Genomic DNA, 22201 nt, shown 5'->3' with positions numbered 1-22201 from the left:
TTTAGGGAAGGCCCACCATATCAAGTGCCACTCAGGCATTTAACAAATCAAGGACCCCAAGGGTGGGAGTCCTGCCTGCCAAGGGGCAGCTCTCTTAAACAGCAGCGCCACCAGGGAGGCGATGGCTGCTGCTTGTATGACACCATCCGAGGCCTAGGATCATCGCTGGATCACAGGATACAGATGAGTGATGGGAAAGGGAAGTCGCAAGGTGGGGATGGTGGCCCCCCGCCCCCTGATGCTGGGTCCCTCGATCAGGCACTGAGTGCCTTTGAACGAGGGACCCCCTAGGAGCCCACAAGCTTGTTTGTTGTGCTCCCTGTGTTGTGCCTATATTGGGTTAGTATCTGCAGCAGTGGGATGTGGCCCTTAAGTGGGCATTAATTGCCCACTTAAGGGCCTTGATTGGCAGCGGGGCTGGTAGGCCATCATTAGGCCTTCCCACCACGGATGCAATCAGGATGAACATGGGAAGATGGCAGGGTCTCCATCCGCCATCCCCCCACTTGATTAAATGCCCCTGCTACCAAACATGCCATGGAGAGGGCATTAAATTCTGTCCATAGCTTATCAAGGAGTGCAAGGTGATCTTTGACTTTATATGGGATACAGGGATAGCAATGATTAAGGAGAGTGTTGTTTATATGTTCAAGGATCACTCCTTACTTCAGAAGAACATTCCTCATAGAAACGATGAGAACAGGATATTGTCTAGCTTAGGCAGGCAGATAGGTGAAACAAAGGGAAGCACAAGACACAGGACACTACTTTCACACAGTGAAACTGTTGAGTTGAGGAAAGGAAGAGCACTCCATATTTTACTACTTACGGAATATGAACCAGAATCAACTTGGAATTAGCTCAGATTTGATGAGTTCACTTATTCTGTAACTAGCCAAGTCTTCTCACAATCTTCCATCTGTCCTGTTTTGGCTAATCCAATGCAGCTGTAAGATAGAGCTGCAGCTTCCAGCCTGTCACACAGCCCAGCCAACATTACATACTTACTGTTTTGTGTTTGGTACTTAAAAGAAGAATGACTTTTAAAAAATCCCAAGAATTTCCCTTAGGAATTAGTGTCACCTGTTTGGATGGAATGGTTCCATGAAGAATGGAGCTTGTTGTTGGATTTGGCTTATGCCTCCTTATCCCTCAGCCTCATTAATGACCCTGGTGCATAGAATGACTGATTTTGTTATTATACTGATTCCAGGATAACAGGGATCAGCTACACAGGACAAGGCTTTTTAGTCAAATCTGGGAAAAATCTTCTTCCTTCTTCCCGAGGATATATCAAATTAGGCATTCCCTGTGACCAGGCTGGAACTGTGCTAAATCAAACATTCCCAATAACCTGTCAGGTATTTTATAAGTTCAAGGAATCATTCAGTATTGAACAGGTTCCCTAGGTCCATGCTGCTATTTTATAGGATTGGGTTTTCTACCCAGAGGGGCTGGTTATCTCAGTTGGCTAGGTGGCTAGCATGTAGTTCAGAACAATGCCAAAAGTGTGCGCTTGATTCCCGTTCAGACTGAGGTACACTTAATTGGGACCTGACTCCTTGTCCTCTGAGTGAGGAAGGCAGAGTTCACATAAGTGAATTCTATTCAGACTGTATTGTACAAGATTAGAGGTATTCCTAGCCAAGCCAAACGTGATCAAATTTAGAGTTCTTAAGAGTGGTCTCACATGCAGCCAGTGGGTGCTCCAAATTGTTTCTTGACCTCTGTGAATAAATCATCTTTTAATCCTCTCTTATCGCACACAATGGACTGCATTTAATGCGATTGGTGGTGGCCCTGATGGCAAGCTGGAAAACCAGGGGCAACAATGCCTCGGCTGTTTCTGCGATCCCCGACCCAATTCTGTGCCCATCAGGCAATTAACTGCTTGGTGTCAGGACACCTGTCCTTTTAAGGGCAGAGTTCCTGCCTCCAAGAGCTCTCAACCAATTAGAAGACCGGCAGCTCTTTGATCCCAGCCACAGTGGTCACTGTTGTGACTGCAACCAGACAGCAACAACAAGATAGAGCAGGCCCTGACTTATTTCATGAAGTAAAATCATTGAATGGGTGAACAATATTTCAAGGATCAAGATGTACATGTTGTTCACTATATCAGAGAGTGCAATTTTTATTTCAGATATTACAGCTACTGATTTAATAAGTCAAATTCCAATAATTATTAAATGATATTCTCAGATTTTTAACTGATGCTTTGGGGATTGAATTCTAGAGCCAGAATTTTACGTCCGCGGGCGGGCGCGCGCCCAACCCATCCGGCCGCGAAACAGTGCGAGATGAGGTCCCGATGTCATTGTGCGCTTGTGCAATATCTCGCTCGGCAGGCGCACTTCCACCTGCCGTGCCCGTTAATTGGCCAGCCAGCGTGAAATCACGGTCAGGGGCTGAGCACAATCAGGGGCCCGTTTCCCGTTCGCTCCTGGGCCCGCCGATCACGCGCACCTAACCAGCAAAAAAATTCTGCCTATGATTCTGCCCATTATAATGAGAGCTATGAATGAATCGCCAAATATTTCAAAATTAATATATTTAATTTTGTCCATTGTCATTTTCGAAGCTGAGAATACACAGCAAGATGGTAGGAATGTAGGATATAGGAACAGGATGAGGCCAGTTATACCCTCGAACATGCATGGGCGGTGAGATCATGGCTGATTGTCATTTTCAAAGCTGAGAATACACAGCAAGATGGTAGGAACATAGGACATAGGAACAGGAGGAGGCCAGTTAAACCCTCGAGCATGCATGGGCAGTGAGATAATGGCTGATCTGCAATCTATACTCGCCTTTGCCCCATATTGTTCATTAGTTTTGATTAACAAAAACCTATCAATCTCAGATTAAAAATAACAACTGATTCAGTGTCAATTTTCATTTGTAGAAGGGAGTTCCAAACTTCCACCACCCTTTTTGCTCAGAAATGTTTCCTAATTTCACTCCTGAAAGATCTGGTTCTAATTTTTATTCTATGCTCCCTAGACTCTCCAACCAGCGGAAATAGTTTCTCCCAGTCTAACCTATCTGTTCCCTTTAATATCTTGAAAACTTCAATCGCCTTCTAAATTTCAGGGAATACAAGTCTGGTTTGTTTACTCTCTCCTCGTAGCTTAACCCTTGGAGTCCAAGTGTCATTCTAGTAAATCTATGTTGCACCTCCTCCAAGGCCAATTCATCTAGAGCGCAGATCTGCCCACAGTATTCCAGGTGTGGTCTAAGCAGGGTTCTGTATGTATGGTGCACATGGTACAACAGTTGTAGGTAGATACGTGATGTAACTTAACTGCACTTTGGTGTCAGTCATGGACTTTGTTAGCACTGGGGAGCGTTTGTGGGGCATGGCAAGACTGAAATTGGGCTGTGGAAGTCCACAGAACTGCAATGAGCAATGGGAGTTTGGCAGTATGGAAGCTCCACCCGGCAGCTCTTTAGAGAAGTAACCTATGGTTTGGTATAATTCTAAGGCAAGGCTGTAGTTTGCCACAACTGGGGATCGAATTTGAAGTTTGGCTCACTGTTCGATTCCTGATGTTTATCAACAGTGAGAAGAGGGAAAAGGTTTGACCTTGAAAACACTGGGTGGAGGTGATCTGGCCATGCTGGTTTGTGACTTTCTAAGAGTTGTCACTGAACATTAGGGCCTGTATTTTCACTCCCAAGTTGGGAGCACAGAGTTAGCCTTTGTGATGTGGGAATTCGTCAGCTGTAAAAAAACAATAAAACAAAAAACAGTCCTCCAGTCCTCACCCCACACATTCCCCATGCACCATCCATGCTTACCCATGCCACCTCATGCCTTCCACCTAAACCCATGGCCCTCATACCCTCCATGCCAACCTATGCCCCTCTACCCATCCCCCATGGTGCTTAATAGCCTTTATGCTCCCTGTTCATACCCCCCCCCATTACCCTTGATAGCCTCTATGCCAACTCACCCAGTATCCACCATCAGCAGACCTCAGGAGCCATGCTGAGATGAAATAAAGCTGTAAGTGTCTATTGCAGACTTTATTTTTATAACAAACACTCTCATTCATAAAAACTCATTCACTACATTTACATTCCTTCAACTACATAATCCCTTACAAAAACAAACAGTGTTTAATCCCTTATAAAGACAAGCATTTATATTCAAAGCCCCACATTAAAGACTTTGGAGCTAAAAATCAAACTGTGAATTGATAGGCACCCCTCTGTGATAATGATAGGTTATAAAATCAGTCATGCAGCACAAATCCTATAACAATAACTCAGCCTCATGTCAATAAATTGAGCGGAATGGAATGCACTGTTTTAATTAAACTGTAATGTGTTTTTTGTTAATTTAAAGGCTAGGAGATTTAAAAGCCTTGACAGCTTGACAGTTGCAATCAGCTTGACAGTTGCAATCAGCTTGACAGTTCCAATCAAATTGACAATTCCAATCAGCTTGACAGTTTCCTTGACAAAAGTGATAATGAGAGCTTTCAAAAATCAGCTCAGTTGTTTCTTACTTTTAAAAACCCTCAAAATTAAGATGAGAACTTAAGGGTGGGCCTAGAAAATCCACTCAGGTGCAATCCCAACACTGAAGACATTTATGGAGCTTTGCTGCTGACTGCACTAAAGTTCTTGGCTTACCTATAGTAGTGGTTGGGGGTTGTGGGGGAGGTAGTTATTTGTCACCTCTAGAAGACAGCCTAAGTAGCAGGCCCCTTAAAGAGGGGGTCACTTAAAAGCCCCAAAACTTTGGTCTGTCCCTTGATCTTCCGTGGTATGGGCTCTGATCTCACCTTGAAATACTAGGGCCAGAATCTTACCTATGGTGGGCGGGCTGGGTGGGAGCGGGCAGGGGGCGGGCGTGGAGCTGATCGCCGCCTGCGATCAGATGCATGCCGCCATTTTACATGGGCGGGCCAATTAAGGCCCACCCAACGTGACACGTGGCCGGTAGCGGGCGGGGAAGGAGGGAGAGTCGGGGCCTGCGTTCTTTCACACACGAGCATGCGTTTCATGAGCGCAGAAATCTCCCTGAGGCACAGAGCTGCCTCAGGAGATTAAGTACACAAAAAAGCTTTTTAAAAATAAAGTTAAAAATTATTTAAACATGTCCCCCAATGTGACAGTGTCACATGGGCTGGGACATGTTTTTAAATGGTGCAAAAATTAATTAATAATTTTATAAAATCTTCAGCAAACCTCATCCCGTCCATGGATGAGGTTTCCTGAAAAACGTGAAGGCTGCTTGAGCTCTTCGCCTGCCTGCCAACCTTAAGGTTGGATGGACAGCGTTGCTAACCACTTTAATTGCTTTTTTAAATGGCCTTAATAGGCCGTTGACAGTTTGGTGGGTGCACAGCCGTCTCCGGCACATTCCCACTGAACAAAAAATTTAAATGATGCATGATGACGTCAGGACGCACACCCAACGTCACCACGTGTTATTTTGCGTGTCTGGCCGGCCCCCGCGTGCCAACGGCAATATTCTGGCCTAGGTGATATTTTGACTGAGCCGTGGGGAAAAGAGAATATATCTAAACAATTAAAGTGTGACAAGTTTGCTTCTGTGGTGTATATTACAAAAGTGGACATGCAAATTTATAATGGAAAAAGTTGACACAAAAATATTTTAGAAAGAAGTGACATCTAAAAAGTAGTTTTTTCTTTAAGCAGGAAGTACAGGATGTTTAATTAGATTTGGATAGATACAGAAGAGAAAGAGAGAGGGAGGATTTGAAGCAATTTACCATGAGTCATATCATATTTAAAGTTTCCCTTTTCCATCTCTACAGTGTTGTTTGGCAGTGAAACTGCAGAATTGCAGGATCATATCCTCCTCAATCTTGGTGATGGACTCAAGTTAACATGCGACACCAATCGATCTGTGAACATCAACTGGTACAAAGAAGACAAGCAAATCCTGTCCAATGACAGGGTGCATGTAGCCCGGAAGATCCTGGAAATTGTAGAGACGACATATGATGATTCTGGCCTTTACCTTTGTGTGGTACGCGGAACAGGCGAGATTCTAAGGAATTTCACAGTGACTGTTGCTGGTACAACTCTTAATTCTATTCAATAAAGTCTCTGATATCTAAACGCAGTTGCCAATAAATATATTTTCACATAGAAAACGTATTTGTGCTACACAGAATATAGCGTATGTTCTGTATATGACTTTAAGCACTGCATTTAATCGCTACTTCTTGTTTTATCTAAGTTGCTTTCCAATGTTTTTCAGTCTTGATGGTGTTTTGCATTTTAGGACTTAGCTATAGTTCGAATTTGTAAATTAAAAAATTAGATGCAGCATGATGCGCAGAAGGGTTTGAGACTTTGTTAATACAGAATATGAGGCAGTGCATTGAATTTTTGTTAATGGCAAGGATTGTCACGGGACTGAACCATTGAAGGGTGCATTTCCCCTCCACTGAGTGGACAACAAACCAATATAAATACCGGAAAATATAAGTAGAACCCCCTTTATGTATTTGAAATACAGATCCTCCAATCTGAATAAAATAGCCTTTTTTAATTTCTATGCCAGGCAGTCTAATTTTACCAAATGCCCTGGGTGTGCAAGTACAGCAGCATGTCCTTCATGTACAGTGTTTCTACATGTTTATTCGATAGGGCTAAAAGTGCAGCCTTCAGCTATTTAATAAAATGCCGACTTAGGACTCAAGATTGAATATTCTGTTTGTACAGAAATTGCCTCTTCTTTTAAAAAATAACCTAACCACAATTCATCATTGGCAGCACTTGACACCTGCACTGTTAAAATTTAGCAAATAAGGCACAGCCCATTGCCATGGAACTATACTTTTTGGAATGGGAAATCTCATAGGGAATTGTCTATTTGATATTTTTATTGGAAGATGCAATAGATGTGCAAATTTTAATATAGATAGTGCTTGGAAACAGAGCTTAAGTACATGTGCAATATATTGAGTGTACATTGTATAGCACTGTATTGATATGGTCTAATTATATAGTCAATACAACTTAATGCAAACACTATAAGCTGAAGAAAATTATTCCACCAGTACATCTGACTATATTGGACTAATACACTCTGGAAAATTAGGCATAATTCAGATTTTCAGGTTGTAAAATTCAAATTCAGCTCACAGGTTTTCACAAAAATGCTAGCCAATATCAGCCTTTATTAGAACCTAATTATATATTTGGCACAGTATAATTGATACAAGATGCACAGCATACCCAATACAGAAAGCAGCCCCTTCTGTAAAGTGCATGTATGCACAAGTAAGGGGAGGACAGGGTGGACCATTGAGCTGTGATATGCATCCCATTTGAACAGCACCAGACCCTCTCACCCTACACTTGCATGAAGAAAGATAACTTGGAAAATCTATTTACTGTGTGCCTGGCACCCAATTCCTTTGTAGGGGTCCATAACTGGAAGAGGAAAACAAACTCCTCACCATTAATGAATCCCTTTTGGAGTTAGAGATTAAACCTATTACATAGTCAATAGATATTTTCAACACAGCTCCTTTGTTGCAGTCACTACAGTGCATTCAGTAAGATCTAGACTGGAGTTAGTGCAGTATGAAATTCCAGGTTGGGTTTAATGAGGCCTAATGTCCCATACATTATTATTTCAGATTCATTGTCCTCTGGTGATGATGATGAAGATGGTGGATCTGAAGATTCAGCTCCAGAATCCAATGATGGCCATGCTTATCCTCAGAAAGGTCAGCGATTTAGATCTGTTCCTTTTCTTACACACACAAACACACACACACTTGCACACACGCACACACACACTGAACATGAACATGAATCCAAAGGGTCTGGAGTCGAGCATCAGTGAACAGTTTTTGGTGAATTAACTACCACCTGACATTATTGATGACTACTTCCATCATTTTACTGATGATTGGGAGAGGGAGGCTGTAAATCATTTGGTTAGATTCACCTGCTTTTTGTAGTAATACACATCTGGGCAATCTTCCGCATTATCAGGTAGATACTAGTGTAAAGCTGCACTGTAAGAGCCTGGTTTTGGTTTGCATATTGATTAATAGCTGAGTGTAGGATGAAGTATTATGAGTTTTATAACAATGAGACAATGTGATTTTCATCCACACATCCTACAGTCCCTTTGTTGCCCCCTTTTGTAAGTATTAATTTAAACCAGCTCTTTGCAGTGTTGCGTTCTCGGGACACATTCAGGGTCTTAACATGTCTCTAACTTGGAGAAGCAATTGAGTGACCCGAGAGCCGACCAGTGAGCTCTCCAATTAAACTGCTCTGTGTATTTTTGGGCGACAATTTGTCTTTGCTATAATTGTTCAGGCTCTGAGGATCAGACTACCGCTAAATGTGTAGCCTAATTACCACAGGAGTTCCCAGTCCAGTTAATTGGGTCAATTACTGTACAGCTGATTAGGTAGGAATGTTTAGGAATGTCAGTCGCTTTGGAGAGAGCTTCAAATGCTTAGTGTTTGATGTTACTGTTAAGTTTCACTTATACAGAGTTATAAAAATAGTCATTTGGTAGTACAGAAATTGAGTATTGCTGAAAAAAAATCTGTGTCCAACATTAGATGTGATTCCACAGATATGATGAGAAAACATTTGCTAAATAATCCTGTGTGCTGAGAATTATGCTGACAACCAATTTAAGATTGTCAGTCGGGCTTGTAGTGTGATGCATTTATGTGTTCTAGAAGCTACATTTTTAATGCACAGGGCTCTGTTCTTTGCAGACAGAAAGAACATGTACACATATTGCGCCTGTTTCAGTTAAACAAAGTAAGTGACAGACATTCATTGGTTCATTCCCCAGGGCAATGTCTTGACCAATCAAAGTCAAGTTGCCTGGTTTAAATTTCAAACAATGCTTGGCAGTGAACTGTCAGCCACTATCCACTGGTGCATTCTCCATGGCAAAGTCTCTTTGAGTCCACTTGCCAACCAATCAGCACACTCATCTCATAGGAGAGAATTTTCTCCCCATCGGTTGGTGGGGGGGGGGGGACTGAGCGGGAGCGGGTACAGACGGTCGCGTAGCCAATTAAGGCCCGCCCAGCATGACGCACACCCGGAAGCACTGAGCGCTCCCTGTGCTGGTGGGGGGGAGGAGGCTGAGTCGGGGCCTGCACTCTTATGCGTGTATGCACGTGAAGGAGCGCAGAAATCTCCCTGAGCACAGAGCTGCCTCAGGGAGTTTAATTTCATTGTGAAAAAGTCAATAAAAGATTTTTTAAAATTATTCGGACATGTCCCCTTATGTGACAGTGTCACATGAGCTGGGATATGTCCATGAATTTTATTAAAAATTTTTATTAAAGCTTAAAAACCTTCATGAAACCTCATCCCGCCCGTGGATGGGGTTTCATGAAAAATTCGAAGGCTGCCTGGGGTCCGCCAACATTAAGGTTGGACGGGCAGCCCTGTTAATTGTTTAAATTGCTATTTAAATGGCGTTAATTGGCCTTTGACGGGTCGGCGGGCACGCATCTGACTCCGGTGCACGCCCGCCGAATTGAAGAACTGAATGACGCGCGGTGACGTCGGGACACATGCCCGACGTCACTGTGCATCATTTCACACGTCGGTGAGCGGGGCCCACCCCAGCACGCCGACCCGAAGACTCAGGCCATATAATATAAATATGTTTTTGCCCCTGACATTGGTATTTTCTTGTGAATTGTCCAGATGGGTGCAAGATGAAAAGCTTCGACTAAAATGTCTCTTTTTGCAGCAATACTCAAGTTATATAGAGTTCATAAATTCAGTTTAAAAGAATTGACTCAGATTGGCCAGTATGTCAAATTTGCAGTGATTCTGGAGGTAATCCAGATGTTTACACTAGGCATCCCACCAACCCCACCCTCCCAGCTTTGTTCATTGACTGCAGAATTCTTTCACATAAAATCAATGTGAAAACGTTGACTGAAGTTTATAAATCATAGAATGATATTATTATACAAATCAGAAGGAGGCCATTCAGCCTATTGAGTCTGTGTCAGCCCTTTCAAAGAGCAATGCAGTAAGTCTCACTCTGGCTTTTTCCCCGTATCATAAATTTTTCTCCTTCAAGTATTTATCTAATTTCTTTTTAAAAGTGACCACTGCACTGAATCTGTATCCACCACTCTTATCATTATCATTCAAAATCCTAATTACTCATTGTGTAAAACAATTTTTCTCATTTCACTTATGGCTGTTTTGTCAATCACCTTAAATCTGTGCCTTCTGTTTGGCGATCTTTCAGTCATTGGAAACAGTGGGCTGAATTTACTCAAATTTGAAAATACTTAGCAGGCGGGACCACTTCTGGATCCTGACCCTGATCACTGCTACAGCGTGCTAACTGGCTTAATTTTACGAGAGATGGCGATGGTGGGCAGATTCTGGAGATGGGAGGCGAATGCAATGCAACAGTGCAGCCCATTGAGCCCATCAGCCCTCACAATGTCACCAGTCAGAGTGCTACTGAGGCCCAAGCAGCTGGAGCGGCAGGGAAGTAATGGAGGCATCATCAGTATCAGGGGAGCAATTGCTACTGCATTAGTCCCGTGAAGATCAGAGATATCCATCTCCAGGAAATCCTCACTCAATGGCAAGGCTGTGACATGGGAAAACAGGCATTAAAACTCCTTCAGTTCTCACGCAACTCTGACCTCCCTCACTTCTGCACCCTCTCCAAAACTTTCACATTCTAATGTGTGGTGCCCAGATATAGACACAATACTCCAGGTGGAAGTGAACTGGTATTTTATGTAGGTTTAGCAGACTTCCTGGTTTTTGTGTTCTATACTTTTATTTTTAAAGCTCAGGATTGCATATGCTTTATTAACTGCTTTGTTAACATGCCCCACCATCTTCACAGGTTTGTGCACAAACACCCCCAGGTCTCTCTGTTCTTGCACCCCCTTTAAATTTTAGCTTGTAATGTTATTACTCATTCTTCCTATCAAAATGTATCACCTTTCTGCATTGAATTTCATCTGCCATTCCCCACCAGCTTATGTCCTCTCAAAGTCCGTTACTATCTTCATTATTGCTTACTACATTTCCAAGTTTCATTTCATCTGCAAATTTCAAAATTGTGCCTTGTATCCCCAAGTCCAAGTTATTAATATATCAAAAACAGTAGTGGCCTTTGTACCCAACACCTTTCAGTCTGAAAACAGCCATTCACCAGGACTCTGTTTCCTATCCCTTAGTGAATTTTGTATCCATGCAGCTACTGCCCCTTTTACTCCATGGGTTTCAATTTTGCTAACAAGCCTATTATGTGGTATTTTCTCAAATATCTTTTGAAAGTCCATATGAGCATCAAGTTGGCAGCTCCTCACTGGCAATTTGCCGCTCAGCACAACACTATAAACCACAACACCAGTTGTAACGCAACCATGTAAATGGCATCTTAGTTCAGTGGTCTTGTCTCTGAGTCAGGAAAATTGTGAGTTCCAGCTCCTTTCCAGGATCTAAGTGCATTATATTGCCTGGCATTTTAATGTAATAATGAGAGAGTTGTTGGAGGTGCCATCTTTTGGATTAAATGTTTAACCATGTCAGCTAAAGATAAAAGATCCCATGGTGCTTTTCGAAGGAAGGCAGCAAAGTTCTCCTGGATCTTGGTGAGCAGGGGAGTCCTCCTGTTATACAGGCCAACATTTATCCCTCAATCAAAACCTTCAAAAACAGATTAATTGGTCATTTACCTTATAACTGTTTGTGTGAACTTGCTGTATGTAAATTAGCTGCCATGTTTGCCCACACAACAAATTACTTAATTTCAAATGTAATTCATTGGGTGTGAAGTGCTTTGGGAAATCCTGAAGATGTGAAAGGTGTAAGTTTAAATTCAAATACTTTCATTTTTGCATGGAGGTTTTGGTGTTTAGTGTGCTTTCACTGAAAATATGTGCTACAAATATATAGCAAAATCATTCCTTCTGTCATTAGTAAAGGGTTTTCGACCATTTCAATCTACCTTGAGCATCAGAATGAATTGACTAAATAAATGTTAAATGTTTTTCATATCATATAGAATACATTCACTGATCTGTGCTACCAGCATGGAGCCCTGTTCAAAGTGAGTGCAGGTCAGTGATATTGGTTTAACACTTTATGCCAATTCTCCAACCTACATTCTCTTCAAGTAGAGCACTCACCAGGCATGCAGGATCAGTTTCCCGTCTTGTCCATAATTTTATAGAGATACTGATCCAGCTCTAAAGTTTCTTACCAAACAGTGGCTGTGTTCCACATAATTACAATTTAAATATGTTCTGTGTTTCTCATTGCCAGAATGCATTCAAGTCTATTATTGTCTAATTAATAACTCATTTCTAACTGAAGGGCTTTCCTTCCTGGTTCCCCCTCTCACACACAGGAACTCCTTACTGGACACACTTTGAGCGCATGGAAAAGCACCTGCATGTGGTTCCAGCTGCGAACACAGTGAAATTTCGCTGCCCAGCTGCTGGAAATCCCATTCCCACCATACGCTGGCTGAAGAATGGCAGGGAGTTCAGGGGAGAGCAGCGGATCGGAGGCATTAAGGTAAACTCAAATTCACCTATGTGCGACATAATGCTGAGGATAAGGGTTCATTCAGATTCAGAAGGAGCAAAATTCAAAGTCTGAATTTAAATACAGAGGTTGATAAATATTATTTCTAGATCACCAGGGACCTAGACATACTACCAGAAATTTGACATACATACATCACAATGCACTTAAGTCTGTAGGGGGGTTGAACCCACAACCTTAGGACTCACTAGTGAGAATACTTCCAACTGAGCCAACCAGATTCTAACCATGCACTTATAAAGCAAAGCCTATGCTAAGACAGAATACAATGATTCTAGAATACTCTTAAAGCAACACTACCAACCCTGTCAGAGATAACAGGTCTGATTTTAAGACTTTGCTCATAAACATATCTCAGACATGTTCTTAATTTCCTAGAAGAAATTCTAAAGCTGCCAAACTCTCATTCTTTTTGCTGGATTTGGCTCCTCCTTTGCTAGCAGATTCCTTCATATAAGGAAGGCATCATATATCACCCACACCTCTCTGCCTTTTTGATAATTTATTATTCATATAAACCATTTTCTTTAATGCGATATTCAAACTACTGCTGGCAATGTCCCAGGCCTGTCTTTCAGATGGTAAAAACTTTTATACTGGAGCTTAGCTATATATTAACTCTGCAATGCCAATTTCAGTGTTGTAGTAATATAGGAACACTCAGCTGACTTGAAATACAATATTTATTACGTAGGGTTGTGTTACATCAAAGCAATGCATTTAAGCAAACAAGATGAGTTAGAATAATATTACTTTAGAAGCCTTCACATCCCTTTCCTTTATGGATTAGTTGGGGGAGGGTTATGCACCTGATCTCTGATGGACTTGTGAATTTTGCCGACAAAAGTTGAAACCCCAGTGGTTTAGTGGGGTAAGATACCTGGCGAAATGATTGGTGTTTATGGGGAAAGAATAGATATATGATCGCTAGTGGTCAAGAGAAAGAGGTGAGGAAGAAATTATGTATGATTGGCATAATTGTGCTGTATATATGTCAAATTCCTGGCAGTCTGCCTAGGTCTCTGGTGATCTAGATAGAATATTGATCAAACTCTGTATTTAAATCCAGACTTTGAATTGTGATCCTTTTGAATCTGAGTGACACTTCAGAGTAACATTGAAAAAGTGCTGCATTATCAGAGGTGCCTTATTCAAATGAACATTAAAACAAAGTCTGTCTTCCTGGTCAGACAAAGTAAAAGATCCAATAATACCTTTTGGAGAAGAGCAAGGAGTTCTTTCAGCCAAAATCACCAAAAACAAGATATTGCTGAAAAAAGAGACATTTTGTCAAAGCTTTTTATCTTGCGTTCATCAGGACAATTCGCAAGAAGACCAATGTCAGGGGAAGCAACAATTTTATATTGTATGAAAAGAGAGTGCTGATTGGTTGGCAAGTGGACTCTTATTGGTAGAGGCATTGCCATGGAGAATGCGCAATCTTAAATTGGTTGTCAGTATGCCCCTTCTGCTGTTCGCAATGGGCAATGTACAGACTGTACTCAACCAGCCCGTGCCTGCAAAACTCAAAACAAGTGTCCAACTTTAGATGTGATTCCGCAATTGGACATTTGCTAAATAATCCTCAGTGTGCTGACAACCAATTTAGGATTGTCAGTCGGACTTGCAGTGTGGCACATTTGCGTGTGCTGGAAGCTACATACACAGGGCCCTGTTCTTTGCAGATAGAAAGAACATGAACACACATTCCATCTGTTTCAGCTAAACAAAATAAGTGATAACTGTTCACTGGTTCATTCCTCAGGGCAATGTCTTGACTACTCAGAGTCAAGCTACCTGGTTTAAATTTCAAACAATGCTTGGCAGTTAACTATCAGTCACCATTAACTGGTGCACTCTCCATGGCAACGCCTCTGCCAATCTGAGTCCACTTGCCAACCAATCAGCACTTTCTTCTCATACAGTATAAAGTTGTTGCTTCCCCTGACATCGGTATTCTTGCTATTGTCTTGATGAGTGCAAGGTGAAAACCCTCGACAAAATGTCTTTTTTCAGTGATTCTCAAGTTCTGTACTACCAAATGACTAAAAATAAGATAACTGGTCACTTACCTAATTCACAGTTGTTTGTAAGATCTTGTTGTACACAAATTGGCTGCTGTGTTTGCCAACATTACAGAAACTAATTTCTTGGCTGTAAGACACTTTGAATGCCCTGAAGACAAGATAAGACACTATATAAATTAAATTTCTTTCTTGGAGAGAACAAGACCAAACAAGTATTAAGCGAATGCTGTAAAACAGAATGAAATATCTAGCTTCTATAGCCCAAATCTTAATCCAGAGCAGGATTCAGGAAGGGTGAGGGGGCTGGGTACAAATCCCTCCTGACCTTTCCAGCATGAGGCCTGGGAGATTTTAACTGCCTGTCTGTCTCTGTCAACCTTTGCCTTTTCTGAAATTAGTAATGGCCATGTTGCCTTAGCGATACTGTTGAAGCTAAAGGGACATTGTCTTCAGGAAAATTTGTTTGGCAAACCTTGTTTATATCACATGTCATCATGGCAAACATGGTTATACATTATCCCAAAAAGCATTGCCAAATCAAATATGAGAGGTTGGATGTTAAGCAAAGTTTCCCTGGCAGAGACCCAACAAATACTCACTAGTCGGCTACAGCATTTACATGTGTACAACAATCCTTGCTGATCAATCAATTTTAATCCAAACTCAATGACAAAGTAAACATGTGGACAAGCAATACAGTCCAGAAAGCATTACTTTGATTCCTTGTCTCTACTCAGTTCACATTTTTAGTGAATTTCACAAGTTTGTTTGCCTTTTTACTGGTTTACAAATTTTTAATTTTGTTTATTCTATCAGCTACGCCATCAGCGTTGGAGCTTGGTGATGGAGAGTGTTGTACCATCTGACCGTGGCAACTATACCTGTGTGGTGGAGAACAAGTATGGCAGCATCAATCACAGTTACCAACTGGAGGTGTTGGGTAAGGCTGGAGCGACTTGGGGAGAAGCAGCTGGTATGGGAACTGGGAGAGATAATAAAAAGTAGATTCAGATAGCTAATGCACCTTGCTTCTTACTTCTATCAATTCTGATAATTATTTTGAAATATTCTACAACTGGAAGTTGCTCAGAATATTTGTGTTGTATTGCTGTAAAATAAATGCTCTATGTTTCCATTAAAATAGAGAACAGAGGAATTTCAAGTGGACAGACTAAACATTTCTCTGCTATTATCAGCAACAGTAATTTCTATGCTTTGATCTTCTGTGATGTGCTGTACATATAATGGTTTCGATTTTCTGCTTCAATGCTTTTTACGAACACCAGGAGTAAATGTTCAGATCTTTTACACTCCAAGTTTGTTATTTTTCTGAATATTAAAATCGTGGGCTAGCAAGTATATATAACATAGCCATATTAGGTGCGTTTGTTTCACTCATATTCAAACTATATTGTGCCACCAAAATGGAATGAACACAATTGCATGAAAAATAATCTTCAAATTAGAGTCAGATAATTATAGGCAAAAAGGCACCAATTGTTATGATTCTGATAATGGCAGATTTTTGCTTGCAGAATATCGGTTCACTTATATCTAAATTCCAAATGCTGATAAGAATCAAACAAAAGTAAAAGTCTATAACTGATTGGAAAATTTCTGTGGAAGCCAGGTGTTTTTGTTGGATTTGGTTGTGGTTGATTTTGGATCTGAGCCGATATGATGTTTCTGGTTGACCTAAGATGTTATTAGTGGTGCAATTAGAGTTAGTGTAGGGTTTGACCATGATCTCTGTGCACAACAAAACTTCAAAGGAACATAAAAGGTCACAACGCTGTTAACTGGAATAATGAAACCCATTATGAGCTGTTCTGATCCTCCATGTTACATTGCTTGTTTATCTGTCCACCATATCTATCTACCATAGGGAATTAATGTTGACAATTTCTGCCTGGAAATTATTTGAAGAATGGAAGGAGTCAGCCAGGTTCTGTTATGATTAGCAATACAAGTAAACAATGGGCAAGAAACTGAGAATGCTGTAATAGTACCATTTTATTCCTGTTAAGAGTAGACTGAGGATAACTGAGGACAATCAGCTAAACAAATGCAAAGACAAAAGTAAATAGGGACTTAAGTATTAGTACTTCCTAAACTGTATTTGTGTGTGTATGTGTATGTATGTATATATATATTTATAAAGTAACTCCTTCTGTCCACAGAAAGGTCTCCTCATCGGCCTATCCTGCAGGTTGGGCTGCCAGCTAACAAATCCGTGGTGGTGGGAAGCAATGTAGAATTCCACTGCAGAGTCTTCAGTGATGCTCAACCTCACATTCAGTGGCTAAAACATGTGGAGGTGAACGGCAGTAAATATGGGCCAGATGAGGTCCCTTACGTCCAGGTTTTAAAAGTATGTATGTGGACCAACAAACTGATCATTTTAGGGACTATAGCCATTTTAAAGCTGTTTCTAACCAATCAATTACAGTACACTTAGTGGAGAAGCTGGCTCTCAAATAAGCCTTTACAGTAGCGTGCCATGACTGTTATTTTGGCACAAACAATGCTATTATAAATTTGAATAACTTAAGTTATTTCCTGTTACAGCTCCCTGTAATTCAATATTATGCACCTGCAGAACACAGTTTATACACATGTTGCCCTGTGTAGAATATTATTCCTAAACCAGTTCATTCATTTTTCCTCTTTTCACAGACTGCTGATATTAACAGCACTGAAATTGAAGTCCTCTACCTACATAATGTCACATTTGAGGATGCAGGAAAGTACACCTGCTTGGCAGGCAATTCTATTGGGATCTCTTACCATTCAGCATGGCTGACAGTTTTGCCAGGTGTGTACTACTCTACCTAGAGAATGGGATCAATATGAACCAGTTGAAACATTTAAGCATGTGCTTAAAACGATTGTAAGATCGATTTTATCTTGGGGTGGGATGGTGGGCTGGAGATGAGATGGAAATCCCAGCAGAAACCTCATCCTGAGACTCTGGAGAGAATTTTCCCCCCGTTGGGGGGGTTATGTGGGGGCGGGCACGCGCAAACCTGATCAGCGCCCCTAATCGGGTCCGCGCCGCTATTTTATGTGGGCGGGCTGTGCGTTCCCTTTGTGGGTGGGGGGGGCGGGGTTGGGTTCATTGAGTCAGGAGTGCGTCCTTAAGAGGTGCCTCAGGGAGGTAAGTTTCAAGTTTTAAAAATTTTAATAAAGAAGAAAAAAAACACTGTCTTCTGCTGAAAACAGGGAGGGAGAAACTGATGCCAGTGCAGTGGGCAGTAGCAGAAATTGAGACATGAGGCCAAGGACACCATGCATAGAAGTGAGTGGTCATTAACACAATATTCATGCAATGAGGGAGTTCATAAATGCTGCTAGCAATAGGTGGGAGTGACAAAATTGGAGCTTGGGAGATCAGTGGGTTCCTTGCATAGTCCAGGGAAGCTTACCATGACCTCTTTTGGCATCTCCATTAATTGTCGCCAGATCCTGCTGCCAAGTTTTGCTCTGAACGTGCCTCCCCAATTTTAGTTAAGATGGCGTCATGACGCTGATTACATCACCAGGGACCGTAACTTTCGAAAGTAATGTAGACCCCACTTGCCTGGGGTGGGTGGTCTTCCCATGCCTATTCTGAGGTGAGGGAACCTGGCACAATGCCCTCAGCCATCTTAACCAGCTGGATGAAAATTGACCCTTATTTGAAGACAATCTAGTTTTATGTACAAGAAAAGTGCTGACCGCTAATCTGCTTGTTATCTTTGATGCTGTGTGGATAGTGATAGACTCTGATTTAGGTACCAATGACACATAGCTTTTGCAAGCTGTTTGACATATCTTCATTGCTAGCCTCAGTAATCTCTGTAGTTGTAAATGTAAGTTGTAAGGAATATTCATGAGAGTTGTTCTATGTCTTATTCTATAGAAGAAGAACCCCTGAAAACAGCTGACTCCTCTGGGGCCAAATACACTGATATCTTAATTTACGCTGCTACCTCTCTGGCCATCATCTTGTCAGTGGTCATTGTTATATTGTGCAGGATGCAGGCAAGGTCCACCAAGAGGGCTTTTGACCCACTCCCTGTGCAGAAACTCTCCAAGTTCCCTTTCAAAAGACAGGTAATTAAACTCCAAGCAATAGTCTATGGTTAAAAAAATTCAGCAAAGTTGCTACTGTCTTTCATTAATGGGAGATAGCTAAGAGCATCATCTGGGTTCTTGAATAATAGAATTATGTGTGTATTAGGATCTTTATCATTGTGCTGAATCCTGGGCATTGCCCAGCACGGTCAACTGTGTTGAATAATGCCTGAAAATAAGCAACTACTGAAGTGCTGAAATAGTTCCATTGAGTGTTGAATCCTCTATTATGGCTATGTTTTATATTTGATGTAGCATGTTATTACTTGCTCCCCGTTTATTTTTTTCCCTCTTCTTCAGCTCTGGAGATTCATGTTGGCTGCACGGGCACCAACTGCCCTCCCATACCTTGCCCAAATAGTTATTCTCCATATGTGAGCCTGGCAGGCTGTTCTGTCATGTTGGCGGCAGGTATATCAAAGCCTGATCCTGCTGTCACTTAACATTATTAATATCAATAAGGGCCATAGATACCAATTGGGAATAGCAATCCTGGCTGAATCCTTCTTCAAATCAAGGGTGCTGAGACCAGTTGTCGCCAACCACCTATGAGCAATGTGACTGAAACTGGCTAACTCACCACAATCTACATTTCTTTGTAGAGAGGCATATTGCTATAACATGTTCAATGGTCTGAAATCACAGTTGGTGATGTTATCATGCAAATTCTTGACATGTTAATATTTTATTGGAGGTTAAAAGCTCCAAAAAAGAAGAAATTGATACAAAGCTTGTACTTATACAGTAACATCACCAATAGCGATTTGTTGCCTTGAATGGCATAAAAACTAATCTCCTTGAATATTAGCACAATGCAGTCAACCTTCATAAACACAATCAGAGTGTAACAAAAGTGCACCAAAACTATCACAACACTACCAATCTGCTCCAACACTGTCACATTACAGCAAACCTACACCAATATCACAGTGCTATCAATCTGCACCAACACTGTCAGAGTACAGCAAAATTGTACCAATAATATCAAAGTACTATCAATCTGCACCAATGATATCATAGTGCATTAAACTGCACTAACAATACTGCAGTGCAGTCAACCTGCACCAACACTATCACAGTATAGTCAACCTGCACAGTATCACAGCATCACCTGCACAACCTATCATAGTAAACAACCAAAATGCACCAACAGAATTACAATACAGTCAATCTATATGACCACAAGTTGGATCTTGCTGGAGATGTGGGTTTGAAGCATTATTTTATGTATGCCTACGTTCAGTCTAATGACCACTTTATTACATTTTCAGTTTTCTCGAGAATCAAACTCTTCAATGAAGTCAAATGCCTCCCTGGTGAGGGTGGCAAGGCTATCTTCCAGTGGCACACTCATGTTGGCAGGTGTTGTGGAGTTTGAGCTACCAATGGATCCAAAATGGGAATTCCATCGAGATAAGTAAGTGTGATGGGGAGAAGGAGGTAGGATGGGCTGCAAACAGAATATTAAACTTCAAACCTTGTGGTCTGAATGGCGGGCAGATGGCTCAAACACAGATGGGCCTAAATAAGACATGAACTAAATGCTCTTCAATATAATCTTGTGCTGAAAGAGCAGTTCAGGGGACGATAAAATCATCGGTTAAATGGTCAGTGTTAGGGATCTGGTATTTTATCGCATAGTAATTGCTCCCATCTGTATTTCTGAAAATTTATTCAGAAGATTCATCATTTGGAAAGAAGTGCTTAAATGATTCAGATGGTCAGCCTTAAAGTAAAGTAGAAAATTTACAACCATGCTTTGTGTATGCCTCTGAAATTGCTGTTCCTTTTCCAGACTCGTGCTGGGGAAACCCCTCGGAGAGGGTTGCTTTGGACAGGTGGTTAAAGCAGAAGCCTACGGGATTGATAAGGACAATCCAGATAAACCAGTTACTGTGGCCGTGAAATCACTGAAAGGTGTGCAAAAAACAGTTTCACAAAACATGAAACCTTGTAACTTAGGTTGTCCCTTTGTTGGGTCCACTAGGAAAACAATTAGTCCTGTCTACTGGACTGCAGCCCTAGCCAAGCTGTTCCAGTACAGCTACAATGCTGGCACTCGCTTAGAAATAACCTGCTCGCTGACACTCAGTTTGGGTTCTGCTAGGACCCATCAGCTCCTAACCTCATTACAGCTTTGGTTCAAACATGGACAGAAGAGCTGAATTCCAGAGGTGAGGTGAGAGTGACTGCCTTTGACATCAAGGCCACTTTGACCTAGTGTGGCATCAAGGAGCCCTAGCAAAACTGGGGTCAATGGGAATCAGGGGGGAAAACTCTCCACTGGTTGGAGTCATACCTGGCACAAAGGAAGGTGGTTGTGGTTGTTGAAAGTCAATCATTTCAGTCCCAGGACATCACTGCAGGAGTTCCTGAGGGTGGTGTCCTAGGCCCAACCATCTTCAGCTGCTTCATCAATGACCTTCCTTCCATCATAAGGTCAAAAGTGTGGATGTTCGCTGATATTGCTCAATGTTCAGCACCATTCGCAACTCATCAGATACTGAAGCAGTCCATGCCCATATGCAGCAAGACCTGGGCAACATTCAGGCTGGGGTTGATAAATGGCAAGTTAAATTCACACTACACAACTGCCAGACAATGACCATGTCCAACAAGAGAGAATCCAACCATCTCCCCCTTGACATTCAATGAAATTACCATCACTGAATCCCCCACTATCAACACCCTGGGGGTTACCATTGACCAGAAACTGAACTGGACTAGCCATCTAAATATTGTGGCTATAAGAGCAGGTCAGAGGCTGGGAATTCTGCGGCGAGTAACTCACCTCCTGACCCTCCAAAGCCTGTCCACCATCTGCAAGACACAAGCCAGGAGTGTGATGGAATACCCTCCACTTGCCGAGATGAGTGCAGCTCCAACAACACTCAAGAAGCTCCACGCCATCCAGGACAAAGCAGCCTGCTTGATTGGCACCCCATCCACCAACTTCAACATTCACTCCCTCCACTACTGACACACGGTAGCAGTAGTGTGTACAATCTAAGATCACTGCAGCAACTCACTGAGGCTTCTTTGACAGCACCTTCCAAACCCATGACCTCTACCACCAAAAAGGACAAGGGCAGCAGATCCATGAGAACACCACCACATGCAGGTTTCCCTCCAAGCCTCACACCATCCTGATTTGGAAATATATAGCCGTTCCTTCACAGGTGCTGGGTCAAAATCCTGGAAATCCCTTTGTAACAGCACTGTGGATGTACCTACACCACATGGACTGCAGCGGTTCATGAAGGCATCATTAATTTCTCAAGGGCAATTAGGGATGGGCAATAAATGCTGGCCTAACCAGCAATACCCACATCCCATGAAAGAATAAAAAAACATTCTCTAACTGACCCCAGTAGGAAAATTAATAATTCGACCTGTTACACATAGAATATTCCAAACAACTCCAGGTGACTGCTCTCTGATCTCAGTTGGAAAATTGGAAAGATAGTGGCATAGTGATA

At 41.8% G+C, this 22201-nt stretch overlaps 1 protein-coding gene across 1 annotated transcript in view; it reads left to right on the top strand.

Moving 5' to 3' along the window:
- LOC144685774 (fibroblast growth factor receptor 4-like) overlaps positions 1–22201 on the top strand; it is a 65048-nt gene that overhangs the window by 26038 nt on the left and 16809 nt on the right. The window contains exons 3-11 of the mRNA XM_078550638.1: positions 5793–6056; positions 7632–7721; positions 12380–12549; positions 15423–15546; positions 16787–16977; positions 17283–17421; positions 18508–18701; positions 19994–20139; positions 20518–20639. Coding sequence (XP_078406764.1) covers positions 5793–6056; positions 7632–7721; positions 12380–12549; positions 15423–15546; positions 16787–16977; positions 17283–17421; positions 18508–18701; positions 19994–20139; positions 20518–20639 — 1440 coding nt within the window. The remainder of the gene's footprint in view (positions 1–5792; positions 6057–7631; positions 7722–12379; positions 12550–15422; positions 15547–16786; positions 16978–17282; positions 17422–18507; positions 18702–19993; positions 20140–20517; positions 20640–22201) is intronic.

This window comes from Cetorhinus maximus, chromosome 10 (assembly GCF_964194155.1).
Source record: "Cetorhinus maximus chromosome 10, sCetMax3.hap1.1, whole genome shotgun sequence".
In the NCBI taxonomy this organism is placed as follows: Eukaryota; Metazoa; Chordata; class Chondrichthyes; order Lamniformes; family Cetorhinidae; genus Cetorhinus; species Cetorhinus maximus.
Note: the sequence above shows the minus strand (reverse complement) of the source record. Positions and strands in the feature narration are given on the sequence as shown.